A 26,490-nucleotide genomic window follows, 5' to 3' on the forward strand; every position below is an offset into this window, starting at 1 on the left:
TGAAGTGATATTGTTATTTAATGAATTTATTTAAATAAAATTTAAATATATGCCTGAATAAATAGCACATTAGAAAGAATAAATGAAATTTAATATTTTAATTATTTAGAGGGAAGTCATAATATTATTGCGAATTATTCGAGCCATATCCTCTTCTTCTCTTTCTATGTCCAAAATATCATTGGTCATTGTAGTATGTGAAGTAGATGATATTTCTTCCGGAGATTCCACTTGAAAGTGTTGGCAAATATTGTGCAATACGCAACAAGCATTCACAATTTGCGTAGCCTTTTCGGGAGTGTAATGTACACCTCGTACAGATAAAAGCCATCGAAATCTACTCTTGAGTACACCAATTGTCCGCTCTACAATATTCCAGGCCTTTGAGTTGTAGCGTGCTTGGGGTGAAGAAGCTTCCGCCAAGCCATTAGGCGTCATTAAAAATTTGTGCAGAGGATAGCCAGCGTCGCCTGAGAAATTACATTACTCTAATTATTTAGCAATAAATACATACGATAAAGTCTTACCCAAGATCCAAGTGTTATTCTGTATGTTGTTCTGTAAATGCACTTTCAAATCGCTAGCATTAAAAACAAAAGAGTCATAATTTGCCATGCCTAGCATCCACATACCGAATAGACATTTTATAATCACAAAGCTAAAAATTTTAAGAAATTATACCATTTTGTTTCTAATATAATTCGGATTTTTATACATACAATCATCACGTTTAAACTGTAGTATCCCTTTCTGTTAAGATAAAGATGTTGCACTTCTTTTCTTGGCGAAATTATGCGAACATGAGTCCCGCCGATGCAACTAACCTCCTCCTCCTCAGTCATTTGAATTTTAATCCATTGGGCACAAATACGTTGTTCAATTATATTTAGAACCTCTTTAATTACTAAAGATATCGTAGGTTGCGCCAACCCAATGTTAAAATCATTTCCACTGCATTTTTGATAACCACCGTCAGCAAGGAAACGCAAAGTTGCGCATAATTTTAATATAGGAGGCATGGCCGTTCCTCGCACACGTTTGTGGAAATGTTCCTTCATCTCATTCAGTAAAAAACAAAATGCTTCTTTATTTAATCGAAAATAACTTATGAATCAATTGTGAAAAAACTATGGCTTACTTTGCATTTGGAAGCTCCAATGGATTTGAGTGATCACGAAGGCTTTTTCGTATACGTAGCACATCAATTTTTTCTCCAGTATTTTCGTCATTGTAATATAAATCAAAACTTATATCCATTTTTTATTTATTGTTTATTATATACTTATGTTTATTCACTTTTTCGCGAGCGGCAACTGAATTCAATTGTCTAAATATGTCGTTTACAAAATTTTAGCTGTTTCACTTTTTGTGAAATTTCCCTTTCTTAGGTTGGCAACGCCTATCATACTTCGACTGAACTTAGTTGAAGTTCGCAATACCGAAAAAGAGTTTGGTTGATCTGAAGTTGAGTTGCCTTAACTTCAATTCGACCAAGTCGGGTTGAAAACCGCAATAAACTTCGGTGTTAAGGATTTTTTTTCGTTTTCTTTCTGTTTTTAGTTAGAAACTTAGTAACTACACCATGTTTTATTATTAAGTCATAACGGTGCTAAATAGTGTTCGCAACATCTTCAAAAGACGATAAGCGCTGTTGTACTATATTAAGCAAGGTGAAAAAATTAAAAAGTGGCTGTTTAAACCTCCTCATAAAGGTATCCTTTCCTTGCTTCTATGGGTAGTGGCACTCGTCGTTGAGTTAGAGTGAAAGCAGTAGCTTATGTGGATTATAGGGCTGAGTCCTTATAAAATCAGTGAGAATATGGAAAGAAGCTTGCGCTGCCACGAGGAGCAAAGAAAAATTAAATTAAATTGGTGTAACCCTAGTAAGTATATTCACGAATAGAACCAAACTACCTCAATTTCAACTTCCCTCACTAGGTGGTATTACAAAAGCAAAGTATTTGGGTATATAACTCAACTAGTATATACCAAGCGGAAGTACAGGTACATAGAAGTCTGTGAAGTTCTGTTGTACAACCTCGAGAGGATACAAAATACAACGATTTATACAGACAGCCAGGCGGCACTACCAGCCTTGTCGTCGCCAAAGATTTACTTGAAAATGAGTATACAAATTATAATTTTCCAGCAACCCATATTTGGAATGTAGATGAGACGGGGCAGTCAGTGGTACAATCTCGACAGCCTGAAATAATTGCACAAAAAGGAAAGCGACAAATAGGCGCCATAGTAGAGTAAGTGTGGGTAATATGGCACTCTTTAGTCTATGATAACCCTAATTATGTCAGCGGTGAAATTTGAAAGAAAAGAAAAAAATAACGGCATCATCAACGGCACAGTTTTTTCTCAGTTGCTAAGAACGCGTAATTTTACATGTCGGATATTTTAGCATAGTGTAATAGAAGCTCTTTAGCACGGCGCAGTGAATAAATGGTGAAGGAAATTTTTATTTAAATTTATAGATAATCCACCAAACTTCATTACGATAGTAATAAAAATATTAGTAAAAAATGTGATAGTAAAGAAAACGGGTAATTTCAGGTGACACTTAAAAACATTATTCGTAATAACTTCAATGTGTTGGCTAAATATGCAGGCAGAGATTGGTTGAATGGACTTTGCAACGCCATAGTAAAACTTTTAAGCTTACGTACACCAACTGGCACTACTTTCGACAGGGCAAAAGGATTCACACGCCTAAACGTCGTTTCTTTTTTTAATTTACTTGAACATGAGTATACAAAATATAATTTTCCAGCAACCCATATTTGGAATGTAGATGAGACGGGGCAGTCAGTGGTACAATCTCGACAGCCTGAAATAATTGCACAAAAAGGAAAGCGACAAATAGGCGCCATGACTTCCGCAGAACGTGGATCCCTTATAACTGTTATAACGTGCATGAGTGCTAGCGGGTCTTTCGTGCCTACATATTTCATATTTCCTAGAAAGAATAATAACCCACTCTTTATGAAGGATGCTCCACCTGGAGCTAAATCTTCGTGCCATCTATCTGGATGGGTACAAATACCCATTTTCACAAATTGGTTCAGGCATTTTTGGAGGAAATTTTATTCCATATAATATTATGCATTTTAAGTCAAGGGCTATATTTGCGAATATTAAAATACTAGAAACAATTCAGTTTTGAAGTTTTCTGACGAATCTTTTCATAGTTATAGCCAAAATAAAAATGGGTATACCATATTACCCACACTTACTCTAAACAAAGCAAGGACGGATTTAAGGTCACTCAGGTCAACTCGACTTACTACATAATTTGGGTTCCCGGTCATAGGAACATTTTCGTCAACGATAAAACAGACGAGTTCGCTAAATCAGGAGCATCTCTAGACGAATCTGAGGCAGAAACAATACCGCGTCTGCTAGGAGCGATCAAGAGGGAGCTCAATACGCGAAAGATCTACAACTAAATGCAGGATAACGAAACAGATATGGCTAAACTATGACAAAACAACATATTACATAGGTTCAGGGAAAGTAAATACAGGCATACATCTACCATATCATGCGTTAAAAAATCTAATTTTTGCATGAGAAAAGAAAATTCTCCACTTGCTCTTACACATACATAGTTAAACGCTATTTAAAAGTTTACTATTGTCGTTATAGTCTGTAGCCATTGAATTGCAAGTGAAACATGATCTCTTCAATCGTCTTCTGTGAAGAAGTATTAAAAATTTAAAGAGTGGAATATAATTGTTTATATTGAATAAAAATATAAATTGTAACTCAATTGAAGTAAGGATATTTAAGAATCTTCAACAAGCTTAAATAATTATGTGATCTTAAAAGCATTTTTTTTGCTTTTCCAACTTTGAGTTTATACGTGCCTTGAAATGGTGAGAATTGCAGTCTTATAGAGGATAAATTTCCTTCCAGGTATAGTATAGCTTAATGTACATATATCATTTGCCTTAAGGGGGGAACCTGCTTTAGAGGCTTCAAGAAATCTTTTTTTTTGGGAAGGAAAGAAATAAGTGATTAAAGCAAAATTTCTAGGGTTTAAAGTTATATATTTAAGCATCATTCACAAATTTTTGGATACGAACGCTTGATATTCTGCCTTTGGGAGCATTTGCCCGATGCATCTCGCATGTGCATTTGTCGGACGGCGGGCAGGATGCAGGCCGCAGTTTCTATCGGAAATAAAAAATTCAAAGAGATTCATATTTTTTAATAATTTATCTTGTAGTTAAACTAAAAAAAATTCCGAAAAAAGTGTTAAGAAACACTGTGGAACATTTTTGGGATTATTGTCTGGGGGGTGAGAAATTCCAAGTCAGGGTGATGGTACTAGGTCAGTATAGTAAAACCCTCAAAGGGTTTGGCGTTCGTATGTGTCAGTTTTTATTATGACCTTTTAAATTTTTTCCTTATCTTGATGTTTTTTCGCTTAGTTGTAACATTTTGGCAAAAACGTAGTTTAACATAACTCGCGAACCACTATTATCTATTTTTCCAATCCATTAGACGGTAGCTTTTACACACTATATTTGGTACCCAATTTTCGTTCACTATAACATTTAAAAGGTCCTAAAAAAAACTGACACATACGAACGCCAAACCCTTTGAGGGTTTTACTATACTGACCTAGTACCATCACCCTGACTTGGAATTTCTCACCCCCCAGATTAGCGTTGTACTGTGAAATTTTTTAAAAATTTAAAAAAGTGGTTTTTGACCAAAAAACAACTTTACTTTATGTTGTTTAAAAATATATTCAAACTTGACTTTTCTTAGTTTTTTTTAGTTTAATAGAATATAATTTAATGCCAAAGATAATAAACTTTGCCCCAATTCTATACGACGTTTAGTTTTTGTTTTCTATCCTGCCCGCCAATTAAGAAAAATTCTAAAAATGAAAAACCGAGAAATCGCACGTCAAAGTTTTCGCTTTCTACCCAATTGCTCTGCTAGACGCTCGGTCACTATTTTCCTTCTAGCTTCGAAAATATTTCAAATTCCCATCTAAAACTTTGGGGATATATTCTTAGATTATTTTTAAAGAGATTTAAGCAGAAAAATAATCGATTTTTTGAAGCTTCTAAATCAGGCTCCCCCCTAAATGTTTCCTTATTAGTTATATTTATATTACGGATAAAACCTACAATTTCGCAGCCTAAAATACATAAATAATTATGTGAATCGCTAAATTCATGCTTTTTTAGTATTTATTAATAAGTTTTCAAATTAAAAAAGAAAAAAGCATACAATACAATGTATGTGTATTTTGCTCTTAATACTATCGCAGCTAAATGCATTTACCAATTATATATGTACAAGAGTATATCATTTCATATGATCTTTACACAATATTAGTTTTACTTTATAATTTCGTTTGTTGTTGTTGTTGCTACATGTTATTAAACTTCTTAACTCTATGTATTAAATCTAACTGTGCTCTTCTAAACAAAATGTGCATAATACATATGTACTTACTTACATAAATTATGCAACAATTATTACTATTTACATTATATTATCCGGCACATGACAGCGGAACGCTTGGTGATTCTTACAGCGTATTTTTGTTTTTTTTTTATATGTATTTCTTTTCAAGTAGATGATTTACTTTTGGCTAACCACAGTTTCCCGAAAATTTTTAATTTTTTGCACAAAAAATGCTTCCAAAGTTTCGGCGCATTTGTAAAATGACGAATCTTTCGGATTGTAATAGCGGCAGTTGTCGAATATCTTTGTCATATCACCAATAAATTCCGATAGTTTTGTGTACACGCTTGTATCCAGTTTATTTTCAATTTTCTGTAAATCTATTAGAGAAAAATACAGAAATTAATCAAATTGGCTAATAATTTATTAAACTGTGTGATATACGCACCCATGGGTTCTTTGATGACTTTGTAGTAGTCTGGTGCTTCTTCTGGATCAACCGGCTCCATAAAAGGCCATGCACTCTTGTGTGCCTGCAAATACATATATACAATAGAGGTTCAGTTATTCATACATAACACAGCACTGCGAAGATCAACATTGCCGTCATTATACTTCACACAGCCTTTAGAAATTTAGCTGTTTTTAATGTCTCTGATAACACGCAAATGTGAATTATTAACAATGAAAAAATGTCAAATTCAAGTGTCGCAACAGTCGCCGAGATCAGATCAGTCAAAATAATAATTTTTGGGGATTTAATTTAAAACTCCCAAGATTTATTACGATTAAAAATTATGATATATTGAACTTTAATATATAAACTATTTCAATAATTTTGTGATAAATCAACTGATACTTTGATACTACGAAGCATGGCATAACAAAAGATTTCATCAAATTTTCTTTAATTTTCATTGTTTTATAAGTTTAGTTCGTGATCTTGAACTTCAACATATTTTATGGTAGGGTTTTATTCAGGCCGTTCGTCTTTTTCCAATTGCGAAATGTCAAAACTTCCTGAACTCAACTCAACTGTCAACGTTGAGGAGGTGGTTTACGAGCTCACTTCCCATGACATGGAAGTTGGGTATCCCTTTATCTCTGGTAGTGTAATGCTTTGTATGCATAACTGGGCCTCCCAGTATAAGACCAAGTATCATCTGGGTAGCCAAATAACATCTGTTTGAAGGCGAGGCAAAGTGAGAAGGCGGACCATCCCTACTTAGGGTTGTGCGCTAGGTTTGGGACCCGCCACGTAAACAAATGCCCCAATGAAAACTAATCAGCAGCCTCGGATGAGAGACTCCCCTTTTGATGATTACTCCGGTGTGGGATTAATGGCATTCATCCCGGTGGCTGAAAGTCTAGCCCCAATCCGCATCAAAGCGAGGTTCTTCAACATATCGCTGACTGGCCGAGGAAAAAGAAATATGGTTATCTGTAGTACTAGATTCCAGTATAAGAAAACTCATCAAGCTTCCGATCGAAAAGTCACCAACCAGATCGATCTTGTGATAGACGGTGGATACGTATCCAGTGTTCGAGATGTTACGCTTCGAGATCCTAACTATCTTGTTGCAACCAAGATACGCATCCGCATCTGTGCAGCAAAAAAACGCACGTCAATAAACCCAAGGAAGGTTTGACGCCGAGAAGCTGCAATCACAAGAGATAACCGAACGGTTTTCAACTCGACTTGCACTCTTGCTCTCTGAGAGCACTCATCGGCAACTCGGTATAAGGGAACTGTGGGACGGCATTTCAAGCTCTTTACGTACAGCTGCAAATGAAACCCATTAGTTTTTGGAAAATGCAAAAGAACGGCCGATGCGACGCCCTGCCGCAGCAGAGAGAAAACAGACTGCCTACCTCGCAACGTTACAATAGCTTGACAAGCTAGCCGACAGGGGTAGTGTGCAAAATTTTCAAGGTTTCAAGACCGGAGCATACTATTGTAGAAGCTCCAGAGGTGATGCAGTAACCGAGAGAACCGACACGAATCACCTCTTCGTCAATTTCAAAGCTGCCTTTGAAAGTATGAAAAGGAGCTGCCTTTATACCGCGATGCCTGAATTTGGAATCCCCACAAAACTAATACGGCTGTGTAAACTGACGTTGAGCAACATCAAAAGCTCCGTCAGGATCGGGAAGGACCTGCCCGAGCCGTTTGATACCAAACGAGGTTTCAGACAAGGCGTGCGACTTCTTAAATATACTCATGGAGAAAATAATTCGAGCTGCAGAACTAAACAGAGAAGGTGGGTGTATAACGTAATACCGACAATCAAAATCGCGAAATTTAGAATTCCGACAATCAAAATACCGACAAATCAAAACACCGATAAATCACAATACGGACAAATCAGAAAAAAGGTGGCGTCGTTCGTTCGAGGCCCTGCGGGCTTCAGGAACTTAACCCTTATAGCCCTGACAGACGACAGCGCTAATTTGCATTAGCGGGCTTAAGGGGTTAGGGGTAGTCAGAGGCACGAAAAAATGAGAATTTTCAGTATTTTTTTTGCTATTAAATCGTCTTATTTTACAAAAGTAGTAATATGACATTATTACAGAATGTGTTGACTTGAAGTCACGAAAATTTCAAAAAAAAAAAAATTAATTTCCAAAGTTATAGTTGTTTGTGTTGACCCAATTCCAAAAAAAGGTACTTGCGGTGACAACCATAAGTCCTTGGAGATTCATCTAAAATCAATCGGACAAATAAAATTAGTTTTATAAATAGATAAACTCGGACCTGATCGAAGGATCAGGAAATTTTTGTCTAAATTTTTGCGAAAAAATCAACAGTTAATTGGCGATTTGAAGTGCCTGAGCTCTCTTTGTTATTTGTCGAATAACTAAAAAACTAATTATCGGATCAACGTGAAATTTTCAGGGAATATTTTTAAGATATTACACTTAACGAAAATGCAAAAAAACCCCTTAACTTACATTTACTTGCGCATTTGACCCATGTTAATGCAAATTTGTAATGCACAAGAATTTCGTTCATTTAGCTGAATTTACCAAATTTGAGTAGGCAACACTGCTCAAAAATGGCCGATTTTTGCTATTTTTTACAGATGTCGCTTGAAGTCTGCCGCTTCCTTTGCGTTTACAGCATCAGAGGTAAGCAGTTTTTAGTTTTTAGTGCGTATTAATTTTGTTCGTCTGTCAGGGCTATTAGTTAGTAGAATTCTCTTTCAGTGTTTCGGTGCTTCGGTAGAAAAAAGGCCGCCAAGAAAAATATTTTTCACATGTCGGCATTTTGGTTTGTCGGTATTTTGATTTACCGGTATATTTAAATTTTGTCGGTATTTTGATGTGTCGGAATTTTGAACTTCTGTGTTTTAAGTGTATCCCAGAGAAGGTACCATCTTCTATAAGAGTGTACTCGTACAGCTGCTGGCGTACAACGATGATATTGATATAATTTGCATTAACAACCGCGTCGTTAGTTCTGCTTTCTCAAGAATGGATAAGGAAGCGAAGCAAATGGGTCTGGGGGTGAACGAGGGCAAGTCCGAAATATGTCCTCTCAACAAACAGTCGTCGCACTCGCGACTAGGCTTTCAAGTCAATGTTGACAGTCATAACTTCGAAGTCGTAGATAATTTCGTCTATTTTGGAACCAGCATTAACACCAACACCAATGTCAGCCTGGAAATCTAACACAGAATATCTCTTGACAACAGGTGCTACTTCGGACTAAGTAGGCAATTGAGAAGTAAAGTCCTCTCTCGATGAACAAAAACGAAACTCTATAAGTCACTCATTATTTCCGTCCTGCTATATGGTGCAGATGCATGGACGATAAGAACATCTGATGAGTGGACGCTTGGAGTACTTCCCGGGAGAAGCAGAGGAAGAGGAAGACCTCCACTCCCTTGGAAAGATCAGGTGGAGAAGGACCTGGCTTCGTTTCGAATCTCCAATTGGCACAAAATTGCAAAAAGAAGAAACTCGGCTATAACTGCGTTAGAGTTTTCTACGCCAGTAAAGAAGGAGAGTTTGAAAAGATTGAAGGCGAGGAATATATTCACTTGTTTACAATATATTATATTTAATGTAATTATGATAGTGCGAAAGTAAAAAGACTCCTTATCCTAGAAACGTTGGCGATTTGCGTCGCATTTAAGTATTTTCAATTCGGAGAGTTTTTATCATTTTTCAATCATCTATGAAGTAATTTTGTTCGAAAAGGCAAATTTAATTTTTTTTCACATCAATATTCTTCTTTTCTACTAAATAAAGTTATTTTTCACAAAATTTATAATCATTGTCGCCATGGGGAAAAATAAAATCACAATTTCAAGCAAAAGAAAAAACATATGGGTTGTTTTAAAAAATATCAAAATATTACCAAAATTGTAGACGTTTTAGGGGTTTTCCATCGTAAAATTAATAACACTTTAATAATGAAAAATCCGACTTTTGAAAAATTTCCGCATAAAAAGCCAAGAAAGACTACCCGTTCTGACGATAGGATCTTGGTTAGTCTGAGCAAATCGTATCCATTTTTAACTTCCACAGAAATTAGGGCTCAATTAGAAGTACCATGGCGTACAAATATCAGAGCAAACTGTACGAATACAGGGGTGCAAAAGTGAGTACATATTTGCATATTTCGCATTTCGAAGCGAACGGTAAAGAAAACAGTAAAGCAAATGGTAAAAATGTTTATTTTTTTATTCAATATCTAATTTACTACAAATTAACAAGAAAAGATCAACGATTAGGTACACAAAGAAAAATAGAAAAAATTAAAACGAAAACCACTCGTATGTACTAATAATGCACCTTTGACATTTTAATTTTCTTATCTGCAAAAAAATCAGTAATTTCCCGAAATTGTCATCTTATTGTTTTTGCTTTGTTTCTTACGACTTATTTTCATGTAACTATTATTATTGAAAGGCTAAAGGTAGCTTCATTGGAGATCAATAAAGATATACATAAGTCGATGGACTGCAAGAAGAGCACTTCAAAAAATTGGGTATGTGCAGCAGTAAAAAAAAAATAAACCTGTAAGTCAGAGAAAAATGTGAAAGCACGTTTAAGTTTTCTCAAACAGCTCCGAAATTGGAGCATAGATGACTGGAAGCGGGTAGTTTAGTCAGATGAAACTAAATTCAATAGATTTCAGTTAGATGGAAAACAATATTGCTGTCGCCGGCTTGGCGAATCTATCCAATGGCACCACGTAAAACAAACGGTGGAGGCTATGGATCTTTTTCACCTGGTCAAACATTGGACCAATGCACAAAATAGAAGGAATAATAAACAAAGATAATTGATAATTTGTGGTCAATAGTTAAAAGACGATTGGCACAATATCAAACAGTTGATTTACCTTCGTGTAACTTCTAGCTATTCAGCAAATTCAAATGTCCACTCCGAGGACACCGTTTTGACTCAAATGAGGATATAAAAGCTGAATCGAATAAGGCTCTGATGGCCGTCACGACGGAAGATTTTTACAAGTGCTATGATTACTGGAAAATTTGTTGAATAGTGTATTGCAGCGTGAGGAGATGAAATGGACAATATTCACCTTTCAATTTGATCACGAGTTGTTAAACTCTTGCAACCAGTTGCTACAGAGTATTATTTTCGTTTTAATTTTTCTTTGTGCACCCAATCAATGATCTTTTTTTGTTAATTTATATATTGAAATAAGCATTTTTACCATTTGCTTTAATATTTTCTTCATCATTCGCTCATGAACGTGATGTAAACATGTACTCACTTTTACTCCTCCTGTACGTGTGAAAAAGAGCATTAAATGGCCGACTAGCAAAATGAAATACTAATGTTGCGAGAAAAGAATTGAAAAGCGAAAAGCGTTTGCTAAATACCATCTCTGTAAGGACTCTAAATTCTGCAATTTGGTAGTTTGGAGTGACGAATCCAAATTGAACGTATTCGGCAATGAAAATGGCATATGTAAAAAGACCCCCGTGCTATAACTTAACCCCAAATACAAAAACTGATTATAGCCATCAAGCGTTGCGGCGATTAGCAAAGTGCCGTAGTTGCACGAAATAATGGAATGAGTAATGTATGGTCATTGGGGTAACTTGTGAATAATTCAGTAAATGATTACATATTTTGTCTACAATATGTAATAAAAGTACGTAAATCTACGTAAGTATTTACCTGGATTTGCCTGATAAGTTTCTTCAATTCGATTGTCTCGTTTTCGGCTAAATTCTTCATATTCGCCAAATTAACCGAATTGTTGCGCTGGCACTGTGGACATATATATTCATCGATAAATTCTGCTTCGCTCTGCACAATACCCACACAACGGCCATGGAACCAATCTTGACATTTATCACAACATATATAGAATTGTGATTCATCGTATGGTTGGCGACACGAACAATATAGTTCTTGAGTTTCGCGTGCTCGTTTGCAATCCTCACAAATGAATTCGGAGAGTTTTTTCGATGCTTCTTCCGTAATGTTTACACAATCACCATGGAACCAATTACTGCACAAATCACAGCCAACGTAAAACCTTGCGAAAGGAAATAAAACAATTAATAGTAACAATAAATTAATCCGCATTAATTCAAAAAAAGATGACCTTACTTTGTATCGTCGTAAGGTGTACGGCAAATGCAATACAATTTCTCTTTCTTTTTGTTGACTTTCTTTTGTGAACGTCCATGAAGACTTTTGGATGGTGTCAAAGCTGGTGATTGGGGAGTGTTGGGATGATTCTTCAATTGTTTTATTGGTCTGCAATAATAAATAAAAGTTGATTTGTGTAAAAACACAAAGACAGTTAGTTCTTCATTAAGCTATATAAAGAGACAACACATAACTATACGAGAAACTTATTCGTACAACGACTGCAAGAATTACAAAATATATAAAGCAAATACATCACTTTTCATTTCTAAAACAAATGGTATTTTTATGGTAAGTAAATAAAATAATTCTGTCTTACTACTGTCACCTTGAGTGAATTCGCTTTGACAAAACTACATATATTCTTATAGCGATTTCTTTTCTCGACGAAAAACTTGCGTCATTATATGGCAACATTGTAGAAATGTTCCATTACGCTCACAAAATGACGGACGGAATGTCCCGGACGGAGAATTTGGGCTCTCTAGCTGGGCTCTAAGCTATCGGGGGGGTGCATGATGAACAATAAAAATCCAAGCGCGACGAACCCACAATGGGCGGCTTCCTGGTCAGCGTCTGTTCACCATGTTAGGTACGGCTGTTATCAAGAAATGACCGGTACACACCGCGGCGCACTGGGAGTCCCTCAAAGTGTCAACAGCGATTTCTCTGCTGGCGGGATGGAGAGGGTGATGTGAGCATGCTCTGCCGATGTGACTGCTGCGGTGATTATCAGGAACCAGCCCCTTCGGGCTCTGGTCAAGGAGTGTGCATTGGACGCAGGAGTAGTAGCCTACGTTGCCCTGGGCGAGCGCCGGTCCGTCCGTGTTTTCCGGGACTGGTAAAGCGAAGGACAGGCCTCAGGGAACTGGGGTAGGGGCAGGGTCTCCAAGGGTACACCCGTTCCTGTTTATTTCGGTCCGCCCCCCTGCACACGATGCGCTGGTAAAACAAACATATGGAGAATAACATGAGAAACAAAAACACTAACAACAACAGGAGCAAGCGAAGAACACCGCCGAAGAAAAACAAAATTTGCCATAAGGAATGGTCGAACAAAATGGAAGTTCCCCTGAGCAATGAAGCAAAGTGCGATAACTCAGTCAAAAGCAAGGTGGAAGAAATGGGAAAACAAGATGGCTGGATCACGGTTAAACGTAAGCAACCAAAGAAGACACTACATAAGCCGCCACCCCGACCTAATGCAATAGTAATAGAAAAAATCGGGGACATGTCATATAGCGACATCCTCAGGACTGTCAGGCAGAATGATACGTTGCAGAAATTAGGGGAAAATGTGACGAAGATAAAAAAGACGGCAAAAGGACAAATTCTGTTAGAGCTGAAAGAGGCCCAGATGAAGAGCACGGGGGTCTTCAAGACCGAAATAAGTAAAGTGTTGGGAGAAAATGCACAGATAAATGCTCTAACTCACGAGGTTCCTGTAGAAATACATGATATTGATTACATCACAACGAAAGAGGACATTACTGAGGTAATACGCCTACAAGCAAACGAGTTGAGCAATTTTGATATAAACTCGATTAAGAGCATCAGAACGGCATACCTAGGAACCCAAACTGCCGTGGTAAGCCTACCCGCGTTAGAAGCAAGAGTACTTCTTGATGCACGCAAGTTGAAAATAGGGTGGGTACTGTGCAGAATAACGGCGAAGCAAAACCTCAGGTGTTTCAGATGCCTTGAATACGGAAATCTGGCGAAAGCATGCAACAATCCAGATGACAGGAGCGAGTGCTGTGTCAAGTGGGGAGAAACTGGACACTTTGCGAAGTCGTGTAATAAAAACCCGTTATGCAGTGCATGTAAGAAAAAAGGCAGGGAAAACACCGACCACCAAATAGGAAGCAAAAAGTGTCCTCTCTATCAAAAGGCGTGTAAAAACATCACAAAATGAGAATCATGCAACTGAATCTATGTAGCTATACTTAGTGAACAGTACAAAAATATAAGCGGCGCGACATGTATTTCTGACAACGCAAACAAACCTGCCATATGGGCATGTGGAGGGAACATGTTTCAGAACAAACCGCTATTAGGGAAATCTTTTTACACACGAGCGAAAATCTATGGGATCAATTTCTATAGCTGCTACATACCGCCAATCATATCGCAGATTGATTTTGAGAAAATCCTGAACAAACAAGTTAGAGAAACTCTGTCTACTACGAGAAACGTGATAGCAGGCGATTTTAATGCCTGGGCGATGGAGTGGGGTAGCAACTGCACAAATTGGCGTGGAGATGCTCTACTGAAGGTATTCTTGTCGTTAGACATGGCGTTACTAAATATATGTCCACTAAGAATGTACAAAGAAAAGAATGGAAGACGGAAACTCTGGACGTTGAACTCTTCAAACTCATGTTAGATAGTAATCTCACAGTTGAGGAAGACATAAATCGACAGGCGGAGATCCTAGTGCGGCACGTCATTAAAGCATGCAACGCTATGAGTAGGAAGAAAAATGGCGCCTATAGAAAGCCTGTTTACTGGTGGAATGAGCAGATCGACACATTAAGGAAGGAATGCCACAAAGCGAGGAGGAGGTGTCAAAGGAGTCGGGGACTCGCAGAGCATACGCATTTACGCGAATGTTTTAAAAGAAAACGTAGCGAACTCAAAAAAGCAATTCAAAAAAGTAAATCCTACTGCTTTAAAGAACTCTGCGGAAAAATCGACGAAAACCAATGGGATGATGCTTACAAGCTGGTAATGACGAAGATCAGAGGTGGCAAAGGACAAGCACCGACGTGCCCAGCGCTATTGAAAACCGTTGTGGAAACTCTATTCCCCGCACAACCTCTAGAGAATCGAACGGCGCAAGCGCAAGAACCTGCTGAAACGGAATATACAATAGTCACTGATGTGGAGCTAATAGAAACGGCAGAGAGATTTGGCAATGCCAAAGCACCAGGCGTGGATGTTATTCCAAATAAGGCTTTAAAGATTGCTATTAAGCACAATGCGAAACCCTTTACTGAATTGTTTACGCGGTGCTTACAAAAAGGTGTCTTCCCTAAAGCCTGGAAGCAGAGACTGGTCTTGTTGCAGAAGCCGAATAAACCAGCAGGAGAGCCCAACTCGTATCGACCGCTCTGTATGCTGGATACGACTGGCAAGATACTAGAGCGGATAATCTGTGCACGATTAGAGCTGCATCTAGAAAAGGAAGGAGAGAAAGGTCTCAACAGAGATCCACCACTGATGCGATTAAAAAGCTACCGACATAGCTAGCAAGGCAATGGAGGGTACAAGATGGCTGTATGGTACAAAGTACTACGTAGTAGTCACGTTTGATGTTAAAAACGCGTTCAATTCGGCATACTGTCCTCATATTGTAAGTGCACTAGAACGTAACAAAACCCGGGCTTACTTCGTTAGGATCATATCCAGCTACTTGTCTGACCGGTTGTTACTGTATGATACGGATGACGGAAATATTGTCGAAGCTAGAATGGAAATAGTGACCGAGCATCTACCAGATATATGAGCGCTTGGGCAGAAAGCGAAAACTTTGACGCGTAATTTCTCGGTTTTTCATTTTTCTTTATTGGCGGGCAGGATAGAAAAAACTAAACGTCGAATGGAATTGGGGCTTTGGCATTAAATTATGCTCTAATTAAACTAAGAAAAGTCAAGTTTGAATATATTTTTAAACAACATAGAGTAAAACTTTTTGGTCAAAACAAACTTTTTTCAATTTTGAAAAAATTTTACACTATTTTTTTAGAATTTTCTTAGTTTAACTAAAAGATAAGTTTTTTACAAATATGAATCTCGTTAAATTTTTGTTTCCGATAGAAATTGGGTTGCATTCTGCCTGCCGTCCGACAAATGCACATGCGAGATGCATCGGGCAATTGCTTCCCAAGGGCAGAATATCAAGGATTTCGTATCCAAAATTTTTTTCAGATGATGCTTACATATATAACTATAAGCTCTAGAAATTTCGCTTTAATCAAACATTTCTTTTTCTCAAAAAAAAAAATCGATTTTTTGATGCCTCTAAGGCAGGCTCCCCTCTTAAAGTAAAAGGGTACAGCAAAAATAAGTGATTTATTGGAAAATGACATCATTTACTGCAAACTACGTAGCGTCAATCTATCTATCTCGATTAGTTTTAGATGATATGTACAACCGTTAGGTGAACAAAACTATAATAATCTGTAGCTACTGGTTGCAAGAGTATAAAATTAATAATGTTGAAAAACAGAAGAGATGTTTATAATAGTTTTGTAAAGCTATGCTGCCTATAACCAACATTGGTCAATTGTGTTAATTCCCTAAAGATGTATATTTATTTATATTTTATATATTAAGATGAGTCCAGAGGCCTTACAAAGAAAAATTATTGACAACACTTTTCAGTTTGAATGGGATTTTTTTGCGACTAAGAAAATGAAGGTGAAGAGCAGAACACAACAGCAAAATTTTAAAACATTTTTGAGAAACATTGAATAATATTATTGATAAGGGCAACAATATCAAACTTAGTATGGTTAACGAATTAATGAGCGAAGAAAATTACGGAGAAATAATTAAAAATGGAGATATTGGGCAGGAGGTAATGGAAAAAATTTATTTACAAGTAGAGAAAGGCGAAAATATTGGAATGTCATACATGGTTAGGAGGATGGAGTCATGTGTAGAAGTTCACGCAAGTGAGGAAAGTTCTTTGATCGTCATTCACTTGAGAGTGGTCAGAAACTATTCTTTTATATATGGCTCAAGCAGCTCAGGGGTTGAATCGTTACATCCGTGAACGTATCACTCGTCACGTAAAAGCCGTCACGTCACGTATTTCGTATTATGATATACGTGATCGTAGCGCTTCTATCGTAATCTGGCATGACGATATACGTGAACGAGTATATAAACGTATTCGTTCGTTCGAATCGTCGTTCGAACGCGAACTACCAATCGTAATAGACAAATTTATGGAAATGTGAGCAAAATTTTTTTTAATTTAAAGTGTTCTACGCATATAATTTTTAGTAATAAAGATTATAAACAAGAAACCAATGAATGGAAAGTCTCATTAAAAATTAAAAAAAAATTTATTTATATGAACAAAATTTTTGTATTTTAGTTGACAATAAAAATAAAATTATTTACAAGGTTAAGGACATATACATTTTTGAATTGAATTGATTAAAGAATACTTTATTTGATCTCTTATCGTGTGGTCGATTGCGGTGAAGCGGTTCGCTACCCCGGTGTCTATTTCTTGTGTGTGATAAGAATCACAATTTTGAGGGTCGCAAATTGTTGTAAATTTTATGCAGATGTGATGTAATGCCTTACAAACGTTAGCAAAGCTCAAATGAAAAAACAAAGTTGGATTCATTTTGATATTTAATTAGCTTTTGATAATTTATTGAAAATTTTGCAACAGTTTTGACAGTTCCCTATCTATTGTGACCTAAAAATACGATCCAAAGCAATGTGGAATTTAAAAACTATTGTGAATTGAAAATACATTACGATCCGTTTGCTATCGTACGTCATAATGCCAATCACCGCATACGATTGACGTATCACGTAATTTTCTTTCGTATGTTTGCCGATCCGTGCACGGATGTAACGATTCGACCCCAGGACTTCCGGTCTTTGCCAAGTATCCTCTGGGTAACCTAAGAACATCCGTTTGAAGGCGAGCTAAAGTAAGAAGGCTAAACATCCCCATCGCAGGGTTGTGCGCTGGGTTTGGTACCCGCCATGTAAAAAAAACGCACCCAATGAAAAAGAACAACAAGTTTCGGATGAGAGACCCCCCTATTGATGACGACCATGGCAAACGAATTAAGGACTACGAGGGCATGCACCTGGAATGTCCGGTCCCTTAGTTGGGAAGGCGCCGCTGCGCAGCTCTTTGATGTCCTCGTTAAAGTGAAGGCTGACATCACCGCCGTCCAAGAAATGCGATGGACGGGACAAGTAGAGAGGAGTAGGTCCTTGTGGCATTTACTACAGTGGCCATATAAAGGAGCGCAAATTTGGTATGGGATTCGTGATGGGAGAGAGACTCCGTCGCCGAGTACTGTCATTCACCCCGGTGGATGAACGTTTATCCACAATTCGCATCAAAGCGAGGTTCTTCAACATATCGCTGATCTGCGCCCACACCCCGACGGAAGAGAAGGACATGTGACCAAAGATGCCTTCTATGAGCTCCCACCACGATATCACAAACGTGCTTGGCGACTTCAATGCCAGGGTCGACAAAGAAGGTATCTTTGGTTAGCTAAATTCAGCCTCCACGATGAAACATTTTGAGGCTGATCGACTTCGCCGGGGCTCGAAATATGGTTATCTGTAGTACTAGATTCCAGTATACAAAAATTCATCAAGCCACCTGGCTGTCTCCGGATCGAAAAACCAACCAGATCGACCACAACACGTTCGGGATGGGATAGATACCGAGAATTGAAGAGGAAAGCGAGACGCATTTGCAGAGAGAAAAAGAAAGAGGTCGAAATGCATGAGTATGAAGAGCTTGATAAGCTGGACGACAGGGGTAATGCTCGAAAATTCTACGAAAAAATGCGGCGGCTAACCGAAAGTTTCAAGACCGGAGCATACTCTTGTAGAACCCCCAAATGTAATCTAGTGACCGATGCGCAGAGCATACTAAAATTATGGAGGGAACATTTCACCAACCTGCTGAATGGCAGTGAAAGTACAACGCCAGAAGGCGAACACGATTCTCCAATCGATGATGGAGCAGACGTTCCATTGCCCGACAATGAAAAATTTCGAATAGCAATTACCCGTCTGAAGAACAACAAAGCAGCGGGGACCGATGGATTGTCGGCCGAGTTATTCAAACACGGCGGCGAAGAACTGACACCGAGCATGCATCAGCTGATTTGTAAAATATGGTCGGACGAAAGCATGTCCAACGATTGGAATTTAAATGTGGTCTGCCCAATCCACAAAAAGGGAAACTCCACAATCAGCGCCAACTACCGTGGGTTTTATCAAGCATATTGTGTGAACCTTATCAATGTGGCTTTAGACCTGAAAAATCAACAGCTGACCAGATATTCACATGTACAAGAAGAAAAATACACATGCTTTTTATTCACACGGTCTCGAAAGTAAAGGCGATACATGCAAGAAGTGCAAGGAACTAGACATGAGAGAGACTGGTCCCCCAGTTTTTAAGATATCGTTTAGAAATTTTGCAAACGTCGTTTTATCTTCAAGAAGCTGCTCATTTGTCGGAACAGCCGATATCGGACCACTATAACATATAGCTGCCATACAAACTGAACGATCGGAATCAAGTTCTTGTATGGAAAACTTTCACATTTGTCAATGTATCTTCACAAAAGTTGACACAGGTTATTTTCTAAGATAAAAATGTAATATGCGAAGAAATTGTTCAGAACGGCTTACTATAGCATATAGCTGCTATACAAACTGAGCGATCGGAATCTAGTGCTGGTATGGAAAACTTTTGCATTTGACAAGATATATTAACGAAATTTAATATAGATTATTTTCTAAGGCAACAATGTTATCTCCAAAGAAATTTTTTAGATCGGTTAACTATAGCATATATGTAGCTGCCATACAAACCGAACGATCGGAATCAAGAGCTTGTATGGAAAACTTTCGCATTAGACGTGGTATCTTAACGAAATTTGACATGGATTACGGCTTAATGTAATAATATAATCTCCGAAAAAATGGTTCAGATCGGATTACTATAGAATATAGCTTTCATACAAACTGAATGTTCGAAATCAAATGCTTGCATTGGCAACTTTCTTATTTGACGATATATCTTCACGAAATTTGGTATGAGTTATTGTTTATAGAAATAATGTAACCTCCGAAGAAATTGTTTACATCGGATTACTATAGCATATAGCTTCCATAGATTTACTTAAACACATGGTTACTAAAAGAAATGCACGTGTGAAGGGTACATTAGCTTCGGTGCAGCCGAAGTTAACTTTTTTTCTTGTTTTTTTTTTTGTATTTTAATTAACATCTCGTTTTTAGGCGAGACTAAAAAATACAAGAAATTACGAAAAAATAAAAGGTGTGGCAAAACTAACTACATTGTTCAAGTTTTGCATCCACTAAGTAAACGTTGTAATTTAGTATTCGAATCGAAATTTTCCCAAATATTTTCAATTCTTCCTTGTGTTTCGTTAAAGCTTTTTTATAAAAATTGTTAAAATCAAGTAAATTGTTAATAAAGTACGATTCCACTTTATAAATGGATTAATCAAAATATTTTCATTTCTAGAACATATTCTGCACACTTTAACGCAAATATAATATCGAAATACTTACATATATATGTATTTATACCATATTCGCTTTTTTTTTGCAAACTACCGTTAGGTGCACAAAATTATGGCTTTATAAAGATGTAAAAATAATCCTCGAATATCAAAAGCAAAACTTTGTATTATGTACTTACTTTTTTACTTCGTTTGTCGCTAAACCGCCAGCATTAGTTCCACCACTCGAGGTGTTACAGAATTTCTTATTTGCTTCAACTTTTTCTGAGGAACTTAGTAACTCACTATTCATTTCTTCCGTGATTTCGTGTTGCAAATTACGCTCCAAGAGTGAACGCTTTTTTAATATGCTCTTCTTCAAGAGGTCTTTATGACGTTCCAGTGTGTGCTGCAAAAAAAAAAATTAATAAGACATAAAATATTTTTGAGCTCTGATCATTAATACGACTGCGCAGCTTCACGCGCTGTAATTACTAAAAATAAATTATTATTAATTTTTTAATGTAAATAACTTCGTATTGATTTCTAAATGTATACCGTTTGAGCTGTGCTAACTTAACAAATCGCGAATGTGTAATATTTATGTTGAGCATATATTGAAAATAATAATTACTTCACACGGAATGCAACTTACATTTAATGCTTGATTTAGTTGTTCATTATCATCGAGCAGCAATAATTCGCCACGTTTAGCGCTGCTATCCCTGAGCGTATTTTTTGTTGAAAATGCTGTGATGACGCTCTTATCATTTATTGTGGTTGTATTCGACTTTTTGGGTGTACGCTGCTGCTGTTGGTGCTGATTCCAATCACCGTTTTCATTTTTAGTTTTGTAGAGATGTCGCTTTCTACTCGAAACACTGCTGACCGGTGTGCTGACATTTGTTGATTTATCTTGCTGTCGTTGCTCGTCTTGTACGTTGTTTGTATTAGAATTGCCTTTAGTGAGTATATTTTTATTGTTGGCTTTTGGAGAAAACAAAATTTAAAATGTGTTAAGAAAAATCAATAAATTGTCTGTAATTGTATTTTTCAATACAAAAAATATAACGGTATTAAATGTGAAGATTTCTCATTTCAATGATAAAAATTTATTAAGTACAAATGATTAAGTATTTATGTCATATATGTACATACATATGACTACCATTACATTTTGTGAAATTAAAAGTAAATCACATATTAATAAATCGAGGATTAATCATTCTGCTGCTTCACAAATTGCGGATTTTAATCTTTTATTCTATAATATATAAGCAAACGACTTGCCAAAGTTTTAAATACTAAGGATTTAAGTTACCTATATTTATGAATAACACAGCTGTTAGATTTATTACAATCTAATCAAATTCAATCGATAAAAAATTCGGGATTTTGGCATCTATAAAACAATTGGAGTTGGAGTGTGATTGACAGCTGTTTGTTTGACCTTAAACAACAAAATTCTGGTGCTACAAAACTAAAGCATATTACTATGATTTCTAACCGCACATATTAATTTTTTGCTTAAACATCTTTATTGATCAGCAAATTTTGGATATGTGTATTTATTAGCTAAATAGAAAGAGCGCACATTCGTTGCAATTCATTATGCAATGAGGTTGATTGTATATCAAACTGAAATACTATTTCAAGATCTATATAACCACGAGCTGTCCAAATTGGATTAACTCGGAACTTAAGGGAAATTCTATATCGAAAAATTAGACGTGAAAATTGTAAAAACACGGTTGCTTTACTCATACAAATAAAAGATGCAAGGGGAAGCATTTCTAATAAATTAGTTGGCTCCATGCCTCGCCGATGTGTAACTGTATTTGAAAAAATGATGGATACACAAATATTAAAAGAAAAAATTTTTAAACATAAAATTTTTTCGGGCTTTAGATTTGTCTAATTTTTACTGATTTAAAAAGAACAATGAATGTCCGATTAATAAAACTTTATTTTAATGCATGTTTTATTCATTTAAATATCGACAGGGTAGATTCGGTGCTTTAGTTTTGTCGCACACTGTATATACTATATATGTACATATATTTTCGAACTTCCGGTTGTCTTTATACCGTACTATTGGTCAATATGTAAGAAATATTTATTATTCTTTTTTAGCAATATTTCTTTATCAAAAGTATGCTCAATAATGTACAAAAGGTCAGAATAAAATTATTCACTCCATTTTTAAGAAATAAATTCGCAAACGAAAAATTTTTTTTACCATGAAAACCTTAACAACCAATACACCCGCTCTTATTTTCTTTGGTAAATCTTTATATTAGGTATATGGGGCTAAGGGAAATATTGATTCCATCAAACTCATTTTTGACATACGATTATAAGAGAAGGATTATCCCTTAATTTCAGTGAGATATATTCACACATTGACCAACATTTTCGATCAAAAGTCGACTATTGGTACCGGGGTCTAAATATTTAGTGCCTAGAGGCTTGAAGAATTATTATTGGATTTAAACAATTTTTCGTCATGAGGTGGCACACACCAAAAGTATTATTCGGGCAGAGGTTTATCCCTTTATATGAAATGTGTACTTGAAACTGAACGAATCAAGTGGAATTTAAAATTGTGCTATATGGGAAGTAGACGTAGTTGTTGTCTGATTTCGTAAATTTTCACAGCCTGATATAAGAATTTAAGAAAAATGCCACTTACTAAATTTTGTCGAAATTGGTTTGGTCGGGTTCCGAAATATGGGATTTCACCAAAGAGTGGCCGGTGCCAGGCCCATCGTCCAATTTTCACACCAGCTTTCGTAAAGCTCTCTCATACCATCTCGATGGTAAAATTTATTGTTTCTGGGAAATTTAGTTATTGATTTAACGCGCTTTTAGTAGTTTTTAACAGAACCGTCATTTGCGGAGTGAGCGGGGTTATCCTCCGATTTCATTCATTTTCATACAGCCGGTAGAAGTTCTTATTTGTACTCAGCAAATTTGGTTGTTGTAGCTTAAGTGGTTTAGGAGGTACAGTATGTAAAATCCATATTCGTACAGCACGTATTTTATAGCAATTTTGCACATAAAAAATATTGTCAATTAAGTACAAAAAAAGTTGTTATTTTAAATATAAACGTACATATATACATACTTGTATATATCATTCTATTAAATAAATTAATTTTTCTGAAAAAATTCACATTTTTAAGCAAACTTAACATTTTCTATAAAGCAAAGTTCATATTCGTACACTATTTAAAGTACAAAATAAATTAATGTTATATAAAAATTAATATTTGGTTGGATACCCTTTTTGTTTAAAATAAAATGTAAGCGACGATCCCATTTTTTCCCATTCTTTTCTTAAAACTCGTTTAAGATCCTGAAGATTTCTAATGCTATATTTTTTTAATGAATTTTTTAAGATAGACCATAAATTCTCAATTGGGTTTATGTCAGGGCTCTGAGGTGGCGTTTTCAGGTATTTTGGACAGTTATATAATATCCAAAGCCTTGTATCTAATGTCATTATCCTGCTGGAAAATGAAGTGACTTCCCAAACCCAATTTTTCAGCACTTTGGTGTAGATTTCGTTTAAGTATGTTTATGTGCTTCTTAGCATTCATTATCCCATCACAATAAAGTGCAAATTTCCTACTCCCGAAGAACTGAAATATCCACAAACCATCACAGATGATACGCCGTGTTTAAATAAAATCACCCTTTTCCAAAAATTATACGCTTTCTTCTATTGATTGCATTGATAAATGGTTTTCTTTGTGCGACTCTGCTCTGAAATCCGATTTATTTATGTAACTTCGTACAGTTTGTGCTGTAAAACTGATACCATAGTTTGAATTCAAAAGAGCAGAAAGATTCACCGCACTAATAGTCACATCTTTTCTTATTTCTCGTAGAATAAAAGATTGTTGGGCCTATTTAAAATGCATCTGTTTTGATTTCTGACCTTTTTATTGATTCTTCCGCTTTCTTTTTATATTTTAATAATGGATTGAATAGTGAAGCAGCTCCGTTTCGTAATTTTTCCGATTTCTCGAAGAGATTTGCTATCTTTATTTAAATTTATAATCAAATTTCTCATTTCATTTGTTAATTCACTTGGCTTCCGTCCCATTTTTAAGCTAAAAAGTGAAAACTTTTTCCACAAAAAATGAAGCACACTTCAAGAAATAGAGCAAACACAAGAAACTTCTTATCGGGAATTTCCAAATTTCGAAGTAACGGTACATTCCCAGCTTTGTATTGGAGGATGCCATGCTGTACGAATACGAATTTTGCTTAGAAATTTCGTAATGATTGCCATAAACTAGCAATTACGTTTTAAATTTTAGAAAACTTTAGACACTCAGAGAAGTACTTCTAACGTATAATATATTAACACAAAATTAAGTGAATCTTTCAATTAAATGTAGAATGAGTGGTGATAACATAGAAAACCAGTATTGGAAATATCCCCAACTTGCACAATAAACTACCCTTTTTTGTTTCCGATGAAGAAATTACAATAATTATTTATGACGACGAGGAAAAATCGCCACTTTAAACAACTTTTTTTTTTTGTAAAGAAAAGCACAATTTTAATAATGAATTTAAAAATATCGTTAAAGATGAAAAAAGAGGTCGAGCGCGCGCGTTGTTACTTCCTTGAGCGTGAGGTCGGAAAAGAGGCCGGCCCGCTGCCCGTTATTCCTTTTTTAGTGTTTGGTGTAAGGTGTCGGTCAGCTGCTAGATCTGCTGTAGCGGTGACATTGTGAAGGTTGTGTGTGGAAGTGATGTGGAACGTGTGTGGTGAAATGATGAATGCGGTGTGTCGGTGTTGCGCATCTATGTTCGGTTGTACGCTGAGGCTCAATTGACCACAGTGGTGTACGAATATGGATTTTGCACACTGTATGTACATTAAACTTTTTAGAGGGCCGAGCCACGCCCTCTTTTTCAAAACTCGAATATTTTTGTACTAAGGAACCCACATACCAAGTTTCATCGAGATATCTCAATTTTTACTCAAGTTACAGCTTGCACGGACGGGCAGACAGACAGACAGTCAACCGGATTTAAACTTTTCTCGCCATCCTGATCATTTATATATACATTTACATAAGAAATAATATGGGCTGGGATGCATAAAAACAAAACAAGAATAAAATTGTAGTGAGACACGAAAATTTCCGCCAGTAAACGGCATTATCACTCATTAGTTAAAAAAATAATCCGTTAGACAAATGCAAAGGAATTGCATACATTTCGTAAATATCCATTTTGTTTTTAACAAAATCCGCAAGCAGTTGTGCGATTTAATAAGGACAGCGTGCTATTCAAAACCAATAACGAAAATAGTTTTACTGAAACGTGTTTTTTGCAGAGATAAGGCAAAAATAATACTTTTAGTTTTAATATCAATCAATTAAAACCTGATTTTTATTTTTATAGAAAAGATATGGGAAAGGTTAAGCACTACGATCCAAAAACTCGAGAACAGATTAAATATTTAGTGAAACAAGAAAATTTGGACAGAAAAGTAGCGAATTTGCTGAATGTATCCAAAACCATGGTTGAACAAGCAGTAAAGTATTTTTCCCAGATTGAAACACGCGGTAGGAAGTCAAAAATAACAATGTCTGTCCAAAAAAATGGCTCGCAATGTTGAGAAAAATACATTTATTTCGTCAAAATAAATAAAATGTGATTTCAATATTGATGTTGAACCATCTACAGATCGCAAATTACTTATAAAGGATAATCTGAAGAGCCGAAGCCCGAGAAAAGTGCCTATGTTGAACGTGCAATGAAAGCTTAAGTTTGCTGAAGGACATGTTCTTTGGCCTAAAGAGCAATGGCGTAACATTCATTGGTCTGGCGAAACAAAAGTCAATTTATTTAATTCTGATCGTGGTATTTATCATGTAAGAAGACCGAAGAATGCAGCCTACAACCCTAAATATGCGATAAAGAATGCTAAACATGGTGGCGGAAACGTTATGGTTTCGGGATAGTTTTCATACAAGAATGTATGCTACAGTACGCAGAAGACAATATGCCACTTAGGTTGATATTTATGCAAGGCAACGATCCTAAAAACACGGCTAAGTGTACAAAAGAGTGGTTTAGGGTCAATAATGAAGGGGTCACCTCGGTTCCCTGATCTAAACTCCATTGAAAA

General features: G+C 36.2%; 2 protein-coding genes and 1 long non-coding RNA gene across 4 annotated transcripts in view; 1 reads left to right on the top strand and 2 right to left on the bottom strand.

Moving 5' to 3' along the window:
- Positions 1-60: 60 nt before the first annotated feature.
- On the bottom strand, positions 61-1,263 carry LOC120778803 (putative nuclease HARBI1). 2 transcript variants are annotated; one of them, XM_040110805.1, is made up of 3 exons: positions 720-1,263; positions 528-658; positions 61-470 (listed from the first exon to the last, which is right to left on the bottom strand). In XM_040110805.1, exons 2-3 carry the CDS (start codon positions 628-630, stop codon positions 106-108), a joined length of 468 nt encoding a protein of 155 aa, XP_039966739.1. In that variant the 5' UTR covers positions 631-658; positions 720-1,263; the 3' UTR covers positions 61-105. The 2 variants fall into 2 exon arrangements, with proteins under 2 accessions (XP_039966739.1, XP_039966741.1); XM_040110807.1 differs by lacking the exon at positions 720-1,263 and having other exon boundaries at positions 528-663.
- LOC120778804 lies at positions 1,263-2,905 on the top strand. Its single transcript, XR_005705582.1, has 2 exons — positions 1,263-1,883; positions 1,939-2,905. It is a non-coding gene; the product is annotated as an uncharacterized LOC120778804 (long non-coding RNA).
- Positions 2,906-5,198: 2,293 nt separating this feature from the next.
- Positions 5,199-26,490, bottom strand: part of LOC120778077 (nucleosome-remodeling factor subunit NURF301) — a 48,684-nt gene continuing 27,392 nt past the window's right edge. The window contains exons 9-14 of the mRNA XM_040109770.1: positions 20,989-21,320; positions 20,534-20,742; positions 12,034-12,183; positions 11,596-11,959; positions 5,885-5,969; positions 5,199-5,816 (exon numbers count right to left, since the gene is read on the bottom strand). Of these exons, the coding sequence (XP_039965704.1) occupies positions 5,614-5,816; positions 5,885-5,969; positions 11,596-11,959; positions 12,034-12,183; positions 20,534-20,742; positions 20,989-21,320 (1,343 nt within the window). The 3' untranslated portion in view covers positions 5,199-5,613. The remainder of the gene's footprint in view (positions 5,817-5,884; positions 5,970-11,595; positions 11,960-12,033; positions 12,184-20,533; positions 20,743-20,988; positions 21,321-26,490) is intronic.

Source organism: Bactrocera tryoni, chromosome 5, assembly GCF_016617805.1.
Source record: "Bactrocera tryoni isolate S06 chromosome 5, CSIRO_BtryS06_freeze2, whole genome shotgun sequence".
In the NCBI taxonomy this organism is placed as follows: Eukaryota; Metazoa; Arthropoda; class Insecta; order Diptera; family Tephritidae; genus Bactrocera; species Bactrocera tryoni.

Excerpts from the sequence above, each read along its gene's own strand:
- LOC120778803 (XM_040110805.1), bottom strand. The coding sequence starts at position 630 with ATGTGGATGCTAGGCATGGCAAATTATGACTCTTTTGTTTTTAATGCT. Across the intron at positions 471-527 it reads GAATAACACTTGGATCTTGG|GCGACGCTGGCTATCCTCTG; the intron begins GTAAGACTTTAT and ends GTAATTTCTCAG.